Raw genomic sequence first — 18,941 nt, forward strand, 5'->3', positions numbered from 1 at the left:
AAACCAGTTTGAAAATATTGCAGCGTCTGTAACTTTTTTTGTCACAGAGCTTGGAAATCTGTCTTGAACAGCAAAATCTAGCCAAAAGTCGTTTATTGTGAGCTTGCCTTAAGAGAGACATACAAAATGTGGAGAGCGGTGGATCCCCAGGACAAGGACTGAAAACCACTGAGCTATAGACGACTGGGTGACTTGTTTGGGTCAGATATGGACAAACCCCACTGTTGGGTTTAAAAGTGTAATAAAAAAAATTGGGTTTGGGGTTTGTCCATATTTGACTCAAACATGGGTTGAAACAACCAAGCATTTTTAGAGTGTATGTAGTGGTTAGTACCAACCAAAAGTGGTGCAAGGAAGAACAACCGTTGGTCCGGCATCGTTGAACAGGGTCATGGGCGTCCAGGACTCACTGATGCACATGAGGAGCAAAGGTTAGCTCACCTGGTCGGATCACATAGTCTTCTGTGAGAATTCAGATTGCTGAATGCCGCCCATGATAGAAAGGCGTCAGAACACACAGCACATCACAGTTTGCTGCACATGTGGATGTGTAGCCGCAGACTGGTCAGTGCCCATGATGCCCCCTGACCCCTAAAATGGGCATGTGAGCGTCAGAACTGGATCATAGAGCAATAGAAGAAGATGGCCTGGTCTGAGGAATCACATTTTCTTGTAAGGGTACCTGTATCCCTGGGGGTGTACACGGACAAAATGCTGAGTTTTACTGTTCATTTAATTCTACCCCACCTTAAAATAGCATTAAAACCGAGCATGCATTCCTAATCCAGAATTCATCCTCTTGTCTTAAACCAGGAAAATGGTCATAAAAAGTCAAATACATTACATCCAATCAAATTCTTCTTCTTCTTTTGTGGTCAAAACTGACTGCATCCCCACAAGCAGCATTGCGTGCAGAGTCTGCTGCCTCGCGCTACATTACTGCCTTTCTCCATACACTGATTGGCTTCATCACTGTCTCCTCTCCACCAGTAAGCTGGTGTGTGGTGGGCGTTCTGGCGCAATATGGCTGCCGTCGCATCATCCAAGTGGATGCTGCACATTGGTGGTGGCTGAGGAGATTCCCCCCTTTCATGTAACAGCGCTTTGAGTAGGCCTACCTAGAAAAGCGCTATATAAATGTAATTAATTATTATTATTATTATTTCTCGGCAATGTACCTTTGTAATATGTACCTTTTATGTAACTGCATGTAAAAAATGCATATAGGCCAATACATTTGTATTCATAGACTACCGTTCAAAAGTTTGGGGTTGGTAAGATTGTTCAATGTTTGTCTCTTATGCTCACTAAGGCTGCATTTGACAGTAATATTGTGATATAAAACTAATTATTTCAAAATTTTACAAAAAACTTTTCAGTTTATTATATTGAATAATGTAATTTATTCAATTTTCAGCATCATTTACTCCAGTCTTCAGTGTCACATGATCCTTCAGAAATCATTCTAATATGTGATCCTGGACCACAAAACCAGTCACATGGGTCAATTCTTTGAAATTGAGATGTATCATCTAAATACTGAATGAATAGGCTTTCCATTTATGTATGGTTTGTTAGGATATAGGACAATATTTGGCAGAGATACAACTATTTAAAAATCTGGAATCTGAGGGTGCAAATTTTTTTGAGAAAATCGCCTTTAGAGTTGTCCATTTATGTTCGCGATTGTGCTGCATTCATTCACAAAAATAAATGTTTTATATACTTACGGTTGGAAATGTACAAAATATCTTCATGGAACATGATCTTTACTTAATATCCTAATGATTTTTGGCATAAAAGAAAAATCGATAATTTTGACCCATACAATGTATTGTTGGCTATTGCCACAAATATACATGTGCAACTTGTGACTGGTTTTGTGATCCAGGGTCACAGATGATGATTTACTGCTAAAGAAACATTTATTATTATTATCATCCATGTTGAAATCAATTGTGCCACTTAAGATGTTTTGCATGATTTTTTTTTTTTTTTTGGGGGGGGGGGGGTTCTTTGATGAACAGAAAGTTAAAAAGAACAGAATTAACTTAAAATAGAAATCTTTTGTAACATTATAAATGCCTTTAATGTCACTTTAGATCAATGCATGCATCCTTGCTGAAAAAAAGTATTCATTTCTTAAAAATAAAAACTTACCGACCACAAACTTTTGAACAGTACACACTGAATACATTTACAGCTCATATTTGATACAAAGACATTGTCCAGTTGTTGCAGTCAACGCCAAGCTTGTGAATCTTTTTGAAATTACTATATGAATATCTTACTGTTTCAAATAGTTCATAGGAATGAAAGGCTGTTTGTGTCTGTCTTTGTGTGTACAGCATAAATAAAAGGCATATCATCCCTCAGAAGTTACACATATTACTAAACAGCCTTTAAACACACTCAAACAGAGCACAAATCTGTCAAACACAGGTCAGCTGACTTACAACAGACTAACACATGTATGGCATCTCTAATTAGACAGAAGGGCCCACATTTAATGGCCAAACACTTGAGTTTCTGGAGCTCACGAGACGCGGGCTTTGCTAATCAATGCTGCGGCTCCACTTCCCATCTGAGCGCACATGACAGTCCTGATCAGACCCCACTATAAAACTCAAGCACGTCTCTGTCTGTTCATCACCAGGACGCACAGACCTCTGAGAAATCTTCACCATGCAAACAAGAACGTTGCTTCTGGCTCTCACCCTGACCCTAGGGTTCACTCTGATGGCAACTGGAGAACCGCTCCACGCTCAGTGCAGAATCATATGGTAAGATGCCGCTTGACTGGAGCATTTTATTTTATTGAAAATTTTCTTTGTGCACATATATTGGAAAGATTGTTTCAGCTGCTGTCAGTGCATTTGTACTCGTCGTAGAGGTGTAATAAAAAGTAAGTGGGTCATTCCTTGTCAGTCACATGGTAAAGGCCCGTTCACACCAAGAGTAGGCCTAATGACTAAAACAATAACTAGACCTTATTCACAGCAGCGCCATCTTTGATTTTTAACGGGAATGAAAGCGAGGCTACATGTGAGTGATAGACATACATCTCTTCAGTGGGTTGTACTGTTATTTAATGTGTTTTTGACGGAATTTCAGTAGACAAAAAAAAACTAACAAAAAGCCAGGTAATATGAGCTGTGGAAAATGCTAAATAATCTTGGAGCTTTATACAGCTTTTTACAGCTGATGCCATTGAAAACATGGTAAGTCTGTCTATCTATCCCTCACAGCCTCGCTTTCATGCCTGTCACGGCGCTGCTCTGAATAGGGTCTATATTAGCATCCACACCTGCAGACAAAACGTTCTGTTTGTGTTTATTCAAATGTGTGAGCAGTTTTGTCGTCGGTCACTTTAAATGCTCGAGCTCTTTCAAGTCTGGTGGATTCTGATTGGCTCTCAATATTTTGTATTGTTCCAATGTCTGGGAATATCGCTCTGATAGTCATTCCAACGATATCGTTTCTCTTTGCTATTTTCGTTATTGCTGTAGTGTGGACTCTGCTATTCTTTAACATAGAACGATTTTTAGAACTATGTCTTTATCATTATCGTCCGTGGTGTGACCGGGCTTTAAGATTTTATGTGTGGTTATCAGTATCAAGCCCAATTTATACTTCTGCGTCGAACTCACGCCGTATAAATATAGTCTAACACTTAATAAATGTAACATCAGTATAACTTAATGTACAATACTATCACGATAGGCATATATATTGTTGACTACAAATATTTTTGGTTACTGAAATAAAATAAAATATAAATATTAGATGAAGTTTCAAATGTCTCAAACTATAGGTAGAAATATATCTCTATAATATTTATATAATGATAACACTACTTCAGTTTCCTTGTTACACTTTACATATACTTAGTATAGTAATAACACTAAATTATGCAGAATTACAACTAACCCTAAACCAAAGCACATTCTTAACTCTAACCCTATAGTACACGCTTTTGATTAATATTACTCAATACTTAATTTTATAATTAATTAATATTACTCAGTACTAATTGTATAACTACACTGTAACAAGGTCAAAAAAACTAATAAAAATGACAACAAAATTACTAAAACAAACAAAAAATTTAAATATAAAAATAAAAGCTCATTAAAAAAATATTATTCGACATATGTAAATAATACTAAAATATCACTGGATATTTTGTCCTTTCTAACTTTGAGTTTTAGGGCTGTGATTCACATCTTATATAATTTTCTGAAGTTTTCAGTCAACAGTAAGAATTTTGGAGGGGGAAAAACTTTAATGTTAAGAATACACAGAGGCTGTTATTACGAGGCAAATTTTACACTACTGTTGTATTTCAATCATGTTGTTCTGTATTTAGTTGTTTTACTTTGGAGGCTAAAGTACTTCATAATCTGAGAATGTTGTTTTTAGCTATATACTGACTAACAATAGCATATATAGATACAGTGCTATGCATAAGTTTAGACACCCATGCTAAAGTTGACTAAAAAGAGGAATAAAAAATCATCTTTTGGAAATTGAACTTAATGCCTTAATTAAAAAAATTAGGAAAAATCCAACCTTTAAGGACACCAATTTTCTTTGTGAATGAATAATGTATCGTAAATAAATAAATGTTCTTCCTTAAAATACAGGGTGCATAAGTGAGTACACCCCTATGTTAAATTCCCATAGAGGCAGGCAGATTTTTATTTTTAAGTATTTTTTTTAAATATTTTTTTAGGATACTATGCATCCTGATAAAGTTCCCTTGGCCTTTGGAATTAAAATAGCCCCACATCATCACATAGCCTTCACCATACCTAGAGATTGGCATGGGGTACTTTCCATAAGATCATCTCTCAATGCAAATCAAACTAGCTATTAGGCTAACTGAAATAAAACCATGCCAATCTCTAGGTATGGTGAAGGCTATGTGATGATGTGGGGCTATTTTAATTCCAAAGGCCAAGGGAACTTTATCAGGATGCATAGTATCCTAAAAAAATAAATTAAAAAAAATACTTAAAAATAAAAATCTGCCTGCCTCTATGGGATTTTAACATAGGGGTGTCCAAACTTATGCACCCTGTATTTTAAGGAAGAACATTTATTTATTTACGATACATTATTCATTCACAAAGAAAATTGGTGTCCTTAAAGCTTGGATTTTTCCAAATTTTTTTAATTAAGGCATTAAGTTCAGTTTCCAAAAGATGATTTTTTATTCCTATTTTTAGTCAACTTTAGTATGGGTGTCTAAACTTATGCATAGCACTGTATATTTTATATAGTGACCACAGAAAGTATTTGGACACTTATGCTTCAGAGTGAATGAACGTCATTGCACCATATAACAAAATATCTACAGTACATCTTTTTTTATGCACAATTTTTCAAGCAAAATATTTCACAAGAAAAAAGGGGGTTTAAATGATAAACTAAGTTGAGTTGAGTAAAAGTCTGAGAAAGTTACAGCATAATTTTTCTGCAGATTCCAGTTAATTTTACATTGTTGATGATATTTGGAATAAAAAAAAAAAGTTTAATTACACTCTTACTAAGACAAATCAACAATCTTATGATTGAGCTGCATAAAAACCAAGACAAATCGTAAACTTATGTCTAGCATCACAAGGCTTTGATCTTTTATCTCTATCATCCATGCAAATTTTTCACAGCGACTGACCCTCCACACACTGTACACTTTCATAAAGATCATTTGATATGCATGATGCAAGTAGCCTATAGTATGTCTGAATTCTGTCCTTTTAGTCACGCACCAGATCCACAATCCAATTTACAAATTCACGCCACCTAGAACCACATGACATTGCATTGACAGCTCTCTGATTATTCGTCAGGCTCTTCGGGATCCCGTGCCAGGACGTTTTTGTGAGTCTGGTGAACCAGATCAAGGAGTGGAGGGGCATGTCTGGCTGTATGACTGTTGGACAGAGATGCCTGTATGAAGTAAGTGCAACTGTTTGATCTTTTTGGCATTTATTGTAATAATCCAGTGAGATTTGTGTATGCACAAGGAGTCTGACAACAGTATATTTACCAAGAACGATATACAAATCTAGTGAACTTTTGTCTTCTTCAGCTGGAATCTGCCACACCTTTCCACATCGTAGCCAAACACACCTCCAGACAGTGGACCAGCAAGCAGGACCTGACCTTTCACCTTGTGGCAACCGAAGAATCTGTCTGTAGAGTGACGGTAAAATGCTCTGCTGCCAATGTTTCATTTCAGGACATCAAGAACAAATGGGAGATAGTGGGGTTTATAACAATAAATATGTATTGCTAGACTTGTCTGATCACGCAAGAACTCGACATTCCCAATGATATTTATGTCATTCTGTCACCTGATGGAGTTTGGGTTTCTTGCCACTGAATCTGTATATTCTATATTGCCTAAAATCTTGATCTCAGCTATTTTCTCTCTTTTGAAAACTGCTGAAGCACAAAGTAGCTAACTATTCCTTCTCAAGGATTTTCATACTTTTGGTTTCCTTTTTTCCCCCCTCCTTTTTGCCACTGGCACAGGCATATGCCATCTCAAAAGCGTGGGCCAGGCTGGAAGACAACGGCACAACCTACTGCACCCTCTACAACCTCGTGGAGGGTGAGACTGAGACTTCATGCTATGATGGCTTTGATAAATATAGCTTTTTCTTGTGCAGTCATGCAGTGTTTTGTGTGCATTTGCAGGCAGCGGGCTGGTGGATGCTGAGGGCTATAAGATGTACACCAATGAATGGATCTGTCTGGAGTACTCGACCGCCAACTGCACCATCTACTGATGAGATCTGTCGGTCTTTGATATGATTTAATACACTGACGAAGACCACGGAACATTTATGAATTGCTCTTTATTCCCCAAGTGAAGCTTTTAGTATTTCTGCAATCACTCATATACAGTTCTATAGCTATTTGTTGTTACTAATGCTTGACATGATCAGCAAAATGCATTATTGTTTTATCAGTTCTTTTTTCTATTATTGTTACTTCTGTTGTCTTGCACCTGAGCCCAATTAGGGTGTGTGGGATGTGCACACAAAACGGCAAATAAACAATAAAAAGAGTTGTTGAATTGCACCATTTTAAAAGTATTGTTTTTGTTCCAAATTTCTCCATTGTCATTGTAATTTTATTTGATATTTTACAACATGATCGTAAGGTGCATTGGGTTCAGGAAATGTCTCTCCAATAAAATATCCAATACCATACTTCCAGTGTAGGAGGGAGGTTTATAAGGGACTTGCAGGTTGGATTTTGATTTGTAAACAACCACCTAGCAACCCCCTAGTTACCACCCACAATTAGCTTAGCAACACTCTGGCAACCACAAAGAACACTTTAGCATCATGGTGGCAAGTTTGTTTTTTCAGTAAATGTAATGTAAATGTGATCTGAGAAAAACATAGAAACCAAATTAGGATCAAATAAGACAGATCTAATAAACAAACACAAATATATAAAATAAAACAAAAATAAAATCTGTAATCTGAAACAAAACTGTTTATTTGCTGTCCAGAGCTGAATGGCATTTGATTCACAACAGCATATCTTACTGTATATATATAAAATGGCACACGATTAAATGCTCTGAAAAGACATATACACAAAGAACAAAACCATAGTTCTAACTTGACCATACTAACAGTTTGAATATTATAGCACTATAGCTGATCAAATTAATAGGATTTCTAGGAGTTTCTCTGGATTTTTCTCACTGTGATGGACGTCGTTGCTCTTTGTTGAGAAGGAATGAAACTTTCGATCTGAAAGGACAGAGAGCATTATATAACTTTATTGAGGCCTAATTTGATGTTTAATAGCCTATTCATATCAGTGCAAACACTTAAAACAATGAAAAGTTATACAGTACAAATAAGAAATATTCAATTTAATATAATGAGCCATTCAAAAGTAAATATTAATAACCAGTGTATTTGTGATATTTAGCTGATGTAGGCTATAAAGTCAGTTCTCTTCTAAATGCCCAGGAGATGTGCCTAATTAATGTCTTTTTGTGAAATGTTTTGTTTTAAAATGTGCTATCTTTCTTTCACGGTTTGATGTTTGGTTGACCAACCAGCGGAAAGGGGCGTTTCATTCCTGCCCATGTAGAGATCAAATATTCAAGCTGTTAAATCCATTTTGGATTTGTTGCGTTTCCATTTGGCAAATTAACAAAGTGTGATGAAAACAAAAATAAATATAGCTGCAAGCAGCAATTATCGGGGCCAAGCGCAAGCAGACGACAAGACATGCCAACATGGCTGGGAGTGTCAGACCAACTGCAGCAAGGAGCAATTAAAGCCATTTAAAGATGAATTTAGGCAAAATGGCTGAAAAATACAGTAACTAAAAATATGACTTAATGGTTTATCACTTTCAACCAATAGGTGGCGCAGTTATGAAATCGATGTGATGTGGTCAGAGTGAAGTGACAATGACACATACAAAGTTTGGTGTCAATATGTCAAGGCATTGCAGATATAAAGCCTGAATAGTCATTTTGGCATCATGCCTCGACTTTGCTGCTGCGGTATACAAAAACGGTTTCGTCGAAATCCATCAATTTTACTCGGCACGGTCTGGAGATGATACGATTTGATTTTGGTGAAAATCGGATGAACGGTCTAGGAGGAGTTCTAAAAAGTAGGTTTAAAAGAAAATAAAGATGGCGGACAGGAAGTTTGGCTGACTATGGAAAAATGTATATCTATGTTTTTGGCATAACCCAAGGAATCTATTAAGACCAGTGTCATTACAATAGCCAAATTTATTCAAAAGCTATTAGCATTTTTTGAAATTTCGCTATAAATGTTTTACCACAAGGTGGCACTGCCCCGAAGTACCTTCAAGGCATGGTGTCAATGACTCATACCGAGTTTCGTAATGATACGCTAATGCGTTCATAAAGTATAAATTTTTATATCACAATACTGTATTGAAGTCAATGGAAATTTCATGTTTTGCTCTATATAGCGCCAACAAGAGGCACAATCCCACTCATTTTTTTGTGTCCTCAGAGTGAGCCCATACATATGTGTGTCAAATTTGGTGAAAATATCTGATTTCGTTTTGAAGTTATAGACATTTATATGTATAAACATAAAAAATTACCCACACCTGACTTTGTTTGCATTTTTATGCCACTTACTATTAATATAGCCATTCGTCTGTTTTCGCAAGCGCTACGTAAAATTAGTTTGCGCGGTATTCGAGAATGGTTTGACGAATCAACATGAATTCCGAATTGTTTGTCGGCATGGTCTGGAGATGATCTGGTTCAATTTTCGTGAAAATCGGAGCAACGGCCTAGGAGGAGTTCGAAAAAGTAGGTTTTTTCGGAGAATTCAAAATGGCGGACAAATTTTCATGATGGAAAATGACGTCATAGGGTGCAATCGAATCATCTTGAGCTAAGGAATCAGATGAAAAAAGAATTTTGTTTCATTATGATTCAAAAGTTATTAGCATAAACATGTGTGCAACTTTGGACAGTTGGTGGCGCTAGAGGGATTGAGTTGGAGACTATAAATTTGCTATGGTGACTGTTCAGACTGTCCTCTATCAGTGCGCCAAATTTCATTACTTTCACGCAAGCGGTTCTATGGGCTGCCATAGACTCCCAGAGCGGAAGAAGAAGAAGAAACGTTAGAATAATAATAAGAACGCCAACAGATACAATAGATGCCTCCGCACCTTCGGTGCTTGGCCCCTAAAAATACCAAAAAATTAAGAGATTAGTTTATGTTCACGAGAATGGCTGAATATGTGATAAATTTACGGTTTCTTCATTATTCCGTTTCGAAGACAAAAACTAGAAAACAAATTATTACGGATCCGAAAGCAAGTCATTTCAATAGATCAGAATCAAGTTGGTCACAAAAATACGCCTAGTTGACTAACAGAAAGCTGCTAGGGTTGAAAGCGACTGCTTCATACATATCATACTTCACACACTTGTTTTTTCCCTGTCAGTTTTCACTAATGTGACCTCACCTTTAAAGTCACCATGAAATCAAAATTGACACTTCCATGATTTATGGAATTTAGAGGGTATGTATTGACGTCACTTTCCCCTCCGGACTGAGTGGCAAAAGAGCTAAAAAAATGTCTTGTCGGAGAAAGAATTGCACCTGCCACTTTATGTGTGAAAATAATTCTGCCCAACTGACTGTAATACTTTATATTCTATAGGATATACTTTTATAAAGGTGAAGAGACTAAAGAATTACCTGACGCACAAGGAGCTCCATCTCAGGTGAATAAGGGTTACTGGACAGATCAACCACAGATCTGACAGCTACCCTCAAACCAGTAATTGTTGAAGGGCCTATATACAGTATGAGAAAATTGACATCGCCATATATTACAAATGTAACTAATCTCCAAATTGCAATAAAGCAATATTTCACCCCCCCCCCCAAAAAAAAGAAAGTTCCATCATAATTCACTCACTTTAATGTCATTCCAAATCTCTATGACTCTGTTTCAAAGTCAGTCTACTGTTGTTTTGGAACTCATGGACTTTTATTAAACAGTTTATCATTTTTCTTCATTTCTTTTGTGTTCCAAAGTGAGTAATGACAGACTTTCCCTTTAAACTAAAGTTCACTACTAACAAGTTTATGTGAGTCAACTGACATAATGTAGTCTGATTAAAATTGATTTGTAATATTAAACAAACAAGGCTAGCAAAATATGGCATTGTACCAGGCTGCGGTGTTGATGGCGCAGAAGTCATTGTCCAGCTTTCTGATGTGTCTGCTGTCAATTCTGTGGTTGTAGGAGCACCTGTGAGTTCCATAAAACACACAATAACCAACATTAATCAAACAGAACAGGTTTTCTGAGTGAATATATAAATGAAAAGGACAATATTTCATATTTATCATAAAACATTCTTTCATGAACTGAGTCAGTAAGCCTGTTGAAAAGGTAAAGACTTTGCCAGCAACATGACCTGAATGTATGAGTAAGTCTCCAGTATTTTTGTCATTTTGAGAAGCTGTAAGAGTTTGATCAGTCACTTACCAGTAGAGCTGGATTCTCCCACAGAAAAACACAGAAATCCAACAAACAAGATGAAGTGGAACATTTTCTCCTTGGTTCTGCAAATGATCCTTTTGGAGGAACGTGTATGGATACGGTCAGTGACTCTTCAGGTTTTAAGGCTGTATGTGGGCGTTGATTGAAGTGTCAGTCTCATGGGTTTCTATCAACAGAGAGACTGGACACACCCCAGCGTTCCCAAACACAAACACAATGGGCCGTAGAAGGAAGTTATTCGCTCTTATCTTTCAATTCATTGTGGGTCAAAACATTTAATGAATGTAGGGTTTTATTGTGTCTTTCTTTGTTGCTGCCACATAACACAATCATAAGTATCAAAATGAAACAAGACCTGCAGTTGGAATTTTTCAAGGAAAAAAAAAGTCTACACTACTGGTCAAAAGTTTGGAATGATTAAGACGTTTTAATGTTTTAGAAATAAGTCTATTTGGCTGCATTTATTTGGTCAGAATTACAGTAAAAAAAGTAATAAGTTGAAATTTACTTACAATTTAAAATAACTGTTTTGTATGAAATTTATTCCTCTGATGAAAGCTGAATTTTAAGCAGTCTTCAGTGTCACATGATCCTTCAGAAATCATTCTGATATGATGATTATTTATGTACCATTGTATAATAATAACAACAACAACAACAACAGAGCAGCGAATCCTCATATTAGAATGACTTCTGAAGGATCATGTGACACTGAAGACTGGAGTAATGTCTTTGACATATATATATATATATATATATATATAATTAAAGTATTATTTTTTTAAAATAAATATCAAATAAATGCATCCTTGGTGAGCATAAGAGACTTCTTTAAAAAACACTAATTTTAAAAGTCTTAATTATTTCAAACTTTTGACCGGTAGTGTATAATCAACAGTAAAGTCTGAAGTAATAACAAACTTCTAAAAAAATGAAACACACACACACACACACACACACACAAACACAGATAAAAGTGAATTTTAAACAGCCAAAGTCCTTTTAAAGATAACATTGAGTGGAACAAATTAAACATTGAGGTAAAACTGGAATAACGAGAACGGCGGTATAATTAAAAACAATAACTTCCTGGCTGACAGACACACAAGTCTTCCTCACAGTGAGATCTGATCTGTCTATGGGCTCTTGCACTTGCTGCTCCTGCTGCTGCCGGCAGCGCTGGGCGGCAGAGATCCTTGCGGAGACGTGACGGAGAGGCCCAATCCCAGATCCACTGTCTTCACTGGGATGGACGGGACAGATTGGCTTCTGGCACTACTGCAGGCCGATAGATTTGAGGATCTGAAACGCATGTGGGGCGAACAATCAGGACTTTCCGCATGTCATGTATATTTGTCTGGTATAAACGGTCACACTTGACTGGATAATATGCTGGATAGCAGCAGACGCGTGGAATATAAATCGCAATAGTTTGCAGTTGAAAGCATGATTATGTGAATACCGATGTGAAGCAGAACTGCGCGCTGAGCTGATCTTTGAGCTCAGACGGCTGGATGGAGTGGAAGCAGGAGAGGGCAGAGTCAGACCAGCCTGCAATGAGGAACACAACCATTACAGTTCATTAGTAGCTTCATTTAGATGTAAAATAATCTCAGAAGAATTCCTCTGATAATTGACTCCACTGTAAAAATGCACAACTGTTCAAACGATTGGGGTTGGTAAGATTTGTTTAAAGGGATAGTTCACCCAAAAATGAAAATTATGTCATCGTTTACTCACCCTCAAGTTGTTCCAAACCTGTATGAGTTTCTTTGTTCTGCTGAACACAAAAGAAGATATTTGGAAGAATGTTTGTAATCAACAGATCTCGGTCCCCATTGACTTCCATAGTAGGAAAAATTATATACTATGGTAGTCAATGGGGACCGAGATCTGTTTGGTTACAAACATTCTTCCAAATATCTTCTTTCGTGTTCAGCAGAACAAAGAAACTCATACAGGTTTGAAACAACTTGAGGGTGAGCAAACGATGACAGAATTTTCATTTTTGGGTGAACTATCCCTTTAATGTTTCTGAAAGAAGTCTCTTATGCTCACCAAGGCTGGATTTATTTGATCAAAAACACAGACAAAACTGTAACGTGACAAATTATTATTATTATGTTTTTTAATGTATGGTAAAAGGTCATTTATTGCTGCTATGTCAAAGCTGAATTTTCCGTTTTCAGTGTCACACGATCCTTCAGAAATCATTCTAATATGCTAATTTGCTGCTCAAGAAACATATCTTTTCTTATTATCAATGTTTAACCCCAAATGTTCAATTATCAATCAACCCCAAACTTTTGAACGGTAGTGTATATGCTTTCAACTTTCAGAATTTCAGAAATTTCTATTCAACTTTAGCCTACTCAACATGAGGTAATTTAAAGTATTTGAAAATTGCAGTTAACTTATCCTTGCTTGAACTTACTGCCACTTTGTATAACTTTGACAAGGCAGCAATTACATTTTTTTGATTTGTAATCATTTTTTTTTTTTTACAATGACTACATGTTGCTTATAGATCATGATGTGTAATTTTTCCAGTCAGGCTGTACCTGCATAAAACGTGTCTGTATTATAGCAGCCAGGTCAGGATTCTCCTCTATGGCTTCTAGGAGCATCTTATTTAGGCTTTTATTCAAGTCTCTGAGTTCTCGTAGCTCAATGTCGCGTTCCTCAAAAGTCTTCTCTGTGGTGTTCGTAGCAGACCGAATTTCCCTGGCATATTTTGCACACTGTGAAACAAAAATAGGATGAGATTATGAGATCAGGCGCTCTCTGTCTTATATTGGATAATAACAATAATATGGGTATATTCGGTCATTACTGGCCATATATACATCACATTTAACATATTCCCGTCATGACAACTCTCAGAGAGTTTGACATAGTAATAGGTATGACAATGTTAATATGTTTGGTCATATCATGTTAATATGTTAATAGATCTATGCTTCTGCTGCTACATAGCAAGTACAGAGCTCATTGGCTGCTGATAATATAAATGAAATAAAATGTATAAATGAGGGCTTTGATTGCTAGCAGAGATTGCCGGTAAAGGACCCATCAGCCTGCGCCATGAGTTTCATGACAGAACCTTGTATAGGATAGACCAGACTTAGTTGTCACACTTTTTACTTAGCAGGGCATGTTGTCAAATTGTATAGAGTAAGTTGTCACAATGAAACCTACCATTTAATAGTATTTTCTCTATTATTTTCCTGTTTATTACTGCGAAGCTGCTTTGAAACAATCGGATTTGTACGTGCTAAAGGTGACTTGACTATTATAAACGTAACTACTAAAGAAAAGTCACTTGAGATTCTGTATGAATCTGAAAAGATAAAGCTGGATAATTGTAGGGTTTGTGAGGGCGTATGTCAGACCTGTTTGGCGGCTCTATTGAGTTTCTCCTTCTGAGAGAGGATGTCTTTGTTGAGATAGAGAACATGTGTTTGTTTCCTCTCAATGATCTCGTTCCTATCAGCTTCCTCTTGAAGAAGACCCTCCAATGTCCTGGACATGCTCTGAAATGTGAAAAATGTGCCATCATCAATGATTTTATTTTATTTAACATTACTGAATCAAGCTGACCTTGCTAATTAACATGTTTTTACTTTTTACAGAACAGGTTTACAGAAACTTGTTAGACCTGTTTTCAAATGTTCTTTTTAACTTTTGTGTTACCTAGTAACATAAATATTAAAATGAAAGTACACTTTCAATTATAGGGTACATGCAAATACTGTGTATTTGGAAATAACCCTTTTCCTTGTCCTTAAAGTGAATTTCATTTTTGGATGAACTAACCCTTTAACAGGTCACATGTAATGTAAATTGTTTCGGCACAAATTGACAAAGGCCTGAAAACGTCAGGATATTAGGACCTTTTTAATTTACCCATGCTCTTCCTTTTTCATGTATCTCCAGATATGGTTTGCAATTCACGCTTACGGAGTTCCGTGAAATCCACAATTGCTCATGCATCCTTTACGAAAGCTAATCCTTCCATCTGAAAACTCTATTACCTCTGCTTCATTTATTTACTCCTTTCTCATAAAAAAAACTCATACAAACTACTTTCCATAGCAACTACTTGGTCTAAGGACATCACTGGTGATATACAAGTTATTTTTTTCTGATCAAGTTTGGGAGACAATTACATTATCCCCAAAAATCACAAATCATCAGATGATCCATTGGAAATGTCACAAGTATGTTAGTTATATTGTCTTTTGGTTTGGTTCTATTCTGTTTGACAGTGTTGTTCCTGATCCTTGTTTGTTTCTATGGTTACTTATGGTCACGCACCTGATCTATCTATCTATCTATCTATCTATCTATCTATCTATCTATCTATCTATCTATCTATCTATCTATCTATCTATCTATCTATCTATCTATCTATCTATCTATCTATCTAGCTATCTAGCTATCTATCTAGCTATCTATCTGTCTACTATCTATCTATCTGTCTACTATCTATCTATCTATCTATCTATCTATCTATCTATCTATCTATCTATCTATCTATCTATCTATCTATCTATCTATCTAGCTATCTATCTAGCTATCTATCTATCTGTCTACTATCTATCTATCTGTCTACTATCTATCTATCTATCTATCTATCTATCTATCTATCTATCTATCTATCTATCTATCTATCCATCTATCTATTCATCTATCTATCTATCTATCTATCTATCTATCTATCTATCTATCTATCTATCTATCTATCTATCTATCTATCTGTCTACTATCTATCTATCCATCCATCCATCCATCCATCCATCCATCTATCTATCTATCTATCTATCTATCTATCTATCTATCTATCTATCTATCTATCTATCTATCTATCTATCTATCTATCTATCTATCTATCTATCTATCTATCTATCTATCTATCTATATCTTCATTAGCAATTTCTTATTCTTATTATATACATTTACTTACTCTCCTTGACATAAAATATTTATATAATATGTATGGTGATACATACGTATTTTTTTAAAGGTGTAAACCATTAAATTAGTTTGTCTCTCAAACCCTAGTCCATATAATAATAAATATAGTCCATATATGACTTGCTAGAAGTGACATCATTTACTTGGAGGGAAAGCAACTTCAAGAACTTCCAATTTTTTTTTATATTTATTTAATAGCATCAAACACAACATGGTCACCCTGATGCGTCCATTTATACTGGACATGAAAATGTTTCTTTATTTATAAATGGACAGGTAATATATCTTCTGCTAGCATGTTGTTCTTTCCCAGCTGGTAATGGGCTTTATTAGCTTAAAATGTCCACCCTGGCTGTTACTGCAAATGTCTTGTAACAGTGCGGACAATTTTCCTATACCACATGTGAAATATCTGGTCAGGATTATTAGGTTTTACTCGAGCTTGAGGCCTGACCTTGACCAGTGTGTTTTCTGATGGACAGACATTTTCTCCTTCTGAAAAGATAATAATAGAACTTTAACTTCTTCTTTTTTTAACAAACCTGCTCAGATCAAAATCCACAAAACTAACTGCAGGAATGACCTAATTATAATTAAAACAAAACAATATTTAAATATATATTTTAAATAAATATTCCATGATACCTAATAGATCAATTAACTAATGCTAGGAAATACATTTCTGTATCATGAGAGATTATACTTCACATATTTATATAAATGTGGTTTTTGTCCGCATTTTCTGTCTCGAAGAATGTTTACGTCAACACACATATTTACTTCAACATCCTCCTGCAGTTCTCGGATTTGCCGTTTCTTAAATTTGCATTTGTCCTCGGCTGCTCGTCTCTGCTCCTCCAGCTTCAGTTTCTCCTGGTGTGCGGGACCTACAGCGAGATGGTGCACTGCTCAGCTCACAACAAAATTCTGTTTGATTATATACACTGCAACATTACAGATATTGTTTACATGCCAAATAAAACCTACATAGTATATCTACACCACGGAAAAGTGACGTTTGCTTGTAGGTGTGGCTTAAGCTGAAAATATTTAATTTGATGACGTGTTGCTCGTGCATAGCTACAGCTGTTATTTTCCTCATACTACAGGTAACCAAACAAACTTAACAGACACATGGTGACATTAGCGACGAAGAATGTTTAAAAAAGCTGGCAATGAGTTAAAGTGTTTGAGTATGACTATGTTTTGGAGTAATCTATGAGTTTAATATTATAGAAAAACTTACTGGACTCGGTGACTTTGGTCAGGGTTTGGCGGTAGGTTGTGTTGCAGTTGCTGACAACTTGCAAGGTGTTCTCCAAAGCGTGGATCTCTTTCTCTGCCTTGCGGATTTGGGCGTCCAAAACATCCCCCTGACGCTGGAGTTCTTCTTTCTCTTGAGCTGCCTTCGGAAAAAGTACAGAGTTTATTAGGTATTATGACATATATGGAGTTGTAATGTTCATCAGATATAGAGAAAAATATGGAGTAGTCAGGAGTTGGGAATACTTTGAATGCAAAAACCCAAGCTGCACTTCTTTGTTTTTTGATGAAACCATATTTAATTTGAATGCTTTTGAAAGAAGTATTTTGTGATTACCCTAAGCTGCATTTATTTGATCAACAATATACAGTAAAACAGTAATATTGTGAAATAGTATTATACTTTAAAATACCTTTCCCGTTTTAACGTATTTTAAAATGTAATTTATTCCTGTGATGGTAAAGCTGAATTTTCAGCATCATTACTCCAGTCTTCAGTGTCACATGATCCTTCAGAAATCTTTGTAATATGATGAATAATTTAGTGCTCAAGGAATATTTCTTATTATTATCAATGTTGAAAACAGTTGTGCTGCCATACTTTTGTGGAAACCACAATACATTTTCTTTCAGGATTCTTTGATGAATAGAGAATTCAAAAGAAGAAATACTTTGTAACATTATACAGTGCTATGCATAAGTTTAGACACCCATACTAAAGTTGACTAAAAAGAGGAATAAAAAATCATCTTTTGGAAATTGAACTTAATGCCTTAATTTAAAAAATTAGGAAAAATCCAACCTTTAAGGACACCAATTTTCTTTGTGAATGAATAATGTATCGTAAATAAATAAATGTTCTTCCTTAAAATACAGGGTGCATAAGTTTGGACACCCCTATGTTAAATTCCCATAGAGGCAGGCAGATTTTTATTTTTTATTTATTTTTATTATTCCTCTTTTTAGTCAACTTTAGCATGGGTGTCTAAACTTATGCATAGCACTGTAAATGTCTTTGTTGTCACTTTTGATATATTTAATGCTTCCTTGCTGAATAAAAGTATACATTTCTTTAAAAATCTTATTGACCCCTAACTTTTAAATGGTAGTGAATACTGTTGTTTTTTTTTAAATGAAATAACACTACATAAAAATAAAGCATTAAATAATGTTCTTTATTATTATTTAAAAAAAAAGAAAAAAAGGGATATCCTTCATGAAGCATGCCATCACATGTTTCTGATCAAGCTTTTTCATTCTAGGAATCTGATGCATGAAATAATATGACTTATTTTACTGTGATTCTACCTTGTGCACTTGATAGAGCTCAATGCATCTAAGTGGAATAATAATCAATGTTATTAAAAATTTTGGTATGATACCTTTATGATGAAGTAGGCCTGGGATTTATCCTCCTCTCCCTCTGGTGCAGCCATGGAAACAGTCAGGATCTCATACCTCTTCCTCATCTTGTCAATTTTGAACATTCTCTCATTCACCACATTACTGAGGCCATTTGTCACAACCAACAGAGTGCATAACAATGTTGAGTCAAATACTGCATATGACATCAGTGCAGATCAACTTATTTCCATTTTTATATATGTATTGTAGTTTAAAAGTATCTTCTAAGCCAC

The 18,941-nt window shown here is 35.6% G+C and overlaps 2 protein-coding genes across 2 annotated transcripts in view; one reads left to right on the forward strand and one right to left on the reverse strand.

The window, feature by feature from the left end:
- Positions 1 to 2,532: 2,532 nt before the first annotated feature.
- On the forward strand, positions 2,533 to 7,095 carry LOC311291548 (uncharacterized protein). The gene is made up of 5 exons (XM_084410610.1): positions 2,533 to 2,783; positions 5,856 to 5,964; positions 6,098 to 6,214; positions 6,544 to 6,622; positions 6,709 to 7,095. Exons 1-5 carry the CDS (start codon positions 2,686 to 2,688, stop codon positions 6,798 to 6,800), a joined length of 495 nt encoding a protein of 164 aa, XP_084266736.1. The 5' UTR covers positions 2,533 to 2,685; the 3' UTR covers positions 6,801 to 7,095.
- A 406-nt stretch (positions 7,096 to 7,501) lies between these two features.
- Positions 7,502 to 18,941, reverse strand: part of ccdc39 (coiled-coil domain 39 molecular ruler complex subunit) — a 34,285-nt gene continuing 22,845 nt past the window's right edge. Inside the window, exons 14-24 of the mRNA XM_084411789.1 lie at positions 18,687 to 18,810; positions 17,288 to 17,447; positions 16,822 to 16,928; positions 14,457 to 14,597; positions 13,626 to 13,805; positions 12,527 to 12,615; positions 12,184 to 12,366; positions 11,050 to 11,245; positions 10,729 to 10,809; positions 10,251 to 10,348; positions 7,502 to 7,781 (exon numbers count right to left, since the gene is read on the reverse strand). Of these exons, the coding sequence (XP_084267915.1) occupies positions 12,201 to 12,366; positions 12,527 to 12,615; positions 13,626 to 13,805; positions 14,457 to 14,597; positions 16,822 to 16,928; positions 17,288 to 17,447; positions 18,687 to 18,810 (967 nt within the window). The 3' untranslated portion in view covers positions 7,502 to 7,781; positions 10,251 to 10,348; positions 10,729 to 10,809; positions 11,050 to 11,245; positions 12,184 to 12,200. The remainder of the gene's footprint in view (positions 7,782 to 10,250; positions 10,349 to 10,728; positions 10,810 to 11,049; positions 11,246 to 12,183; positions 12,367 to 12,526; positions 12,616 to 13,625; positions 13,806 to 14,456; positions 14,598 to 16,821; positions 16,929 to 17,287; positions 17,448 to 18,686; positions 18,811 to 18,941) is intronic.

This window comes from Rutilus rutilus, assembly GCF_951802725.1.
Source record: "Rutilus rutilus genome assembly, chromosome: 6".
Taxonomy (NCBI): domain Eukaryota; kingdom Metazoa; phylum Chordata; class Actinopteri; order Cypriniformes; family Leuciscidae; genus Rutilus; species Rutilus rutilus.